The sequence below is a fragment of the Haplochromis burtoni genome, unplaced genomic scaffold (assembly GCF_018398535.1).
Source record: "Haplochromis burtoni strain Fernald_Lab_line unplaced genomic scaffold, NCSU_Asbu1 Contig_1063, whole genome shotgun sequence".
Taxonomy (NCBI): domain Eukaryota; kingdom Metazoa; phylum Chordata; class Actinopteri; order Cichliformes; family Cichlidae; genus Haplochromis; species Haplochromis burtoni.
In genome coordinates, this window is record NW_024583424.1 from 36,966 (window position 1) to 38,245 (window position 1,280).

The following is a 1,280-nucleotide window of genomic DNA, read 5'->3' on the forward strand; positions in this document are numbered from 1 at the left end:
CACAGACACAAAAAACAACATGAATAATTAAAAACTTACTATGTGTTTGAGAATCACTGAATTCAGCTACTGTAACCAACAGCAACAGAACATTCAGCACTGAAAAGGTTAAGAATGAGACTTTTAACATTTAATATTTTTGTCAGTGTTTTTGATAACACTTTTTAACACAGCCAGCTAATAAAGCACAAGTACCCTATATTTACTTGCATTTTGCAGGAATCAACTGGCAGAAGATCCAAGATGGAGAAATATAGTTGTTGGGTTTTTTTCCCCAGGATTTTACCATGAAATCACCCAGCATTAAAATTACCTAATTAAATTTTATGTTATTATTGAAATATTTCATATTTCATATTTCATGAAAGTACAGGCTACTTGTGCCTTAGTCATGTGTGCTACAGTGTAATTGTTTAATTGTTTCGGGGGTCTTGCAGGTGACTCACATTTTAGAAAGTACACAGTACTTACAATCTACTTGTTTCATCATTGACTTCAAAAACATGAGTTGTACTTACAGTGTACTTTGTTCATTGCTTCTTGCAAAAACCTGACTTGTTGCTTGCAAACTGCATGTAAGTACGGTGTATTTGTGCCTTGTTGTCTGCAAAATGCACGTTAGAATAGGGTACTTGCACCTTATTTATGGTTCATATTATAAAGCATAACCATGTTTTTTTGGGGGGGTTTTTTGCATCATTAATAATAAGTCTTATGCATCTATTAGTGAGCTGTTACAAACAGCTGTTACAAACAGCTCACCATAAAAATACATGCAAATATATGGCTGTATTTTGGATATATTAATTTGCCCTTCAGTCTATCCATGTATTTTTTTAAGACAATGTCAGTACTTACAAATTCTGATGGTGGGAAATCTGACCTCCATGCTGTCTTGCTGCTGACTGCATGAGTATCAGACTAACTTGAGGATATATTATTTTGTACGAACTTCCTCTTCCTGTGCTTCTGTGGTGTGTGACTGAGGCCCAACAGGGTTCCATGTCAAACACATGTGATTGCATGAAAATGTCCCTACAGACTACTATTTGTTTTATGCCCTTTTATTTATTGAATTTTGTGCTTTCTCAATTTTAGATTTCGATCAGTCAGCCTACTTTTTGGCATCTGGTGAAAATTTAAAAAAATAAAGTAAAGGCTCAGTCATAGAAACCCATAGTGCACCGTGTTTTATTGTTTTTTTGTTTTGTTTTTGCTGATGGCTGATGGTAATGCCATAGTTTAAGATTTCTGCAGTTACTGAGTAAGCAGAGTTTCGG

The 1,280-nt window shown here is 34.7% G+C and overlaps 1 protein-coding gene across 3 annotated transcripts in view; it reads right to left on the bottom strand.

Moving 5' to 3' along the window:
• Nucleotides 1-900, bottom strand: part of LOC102307546 (high affinity immunoglobulin epsilon receptor subunit alpha) — a gene marked incomplete at its 3' end in the record, with an annotated part of 6,706 nt that extends 5,806 nt beyond the window's left edge. For 2 of the 3 annotated variants that reach the window (XM_005951837.3, XM_014330913.2), the window contains 2 exon segments: nt 40-99; nt 859-896. In XM_005951837.3, the coding sequence (XP_005951899.1) occupies nt 40-99; nt 859-889 (91 nt within the window). In that variant the 5' untranslated portion in view covers nt 890-896. 3 annotated transcript variants of the gene reach the window in all.
• Between the last annotated feature and the right edge of the window lie 380 nt (nt 901-1,280).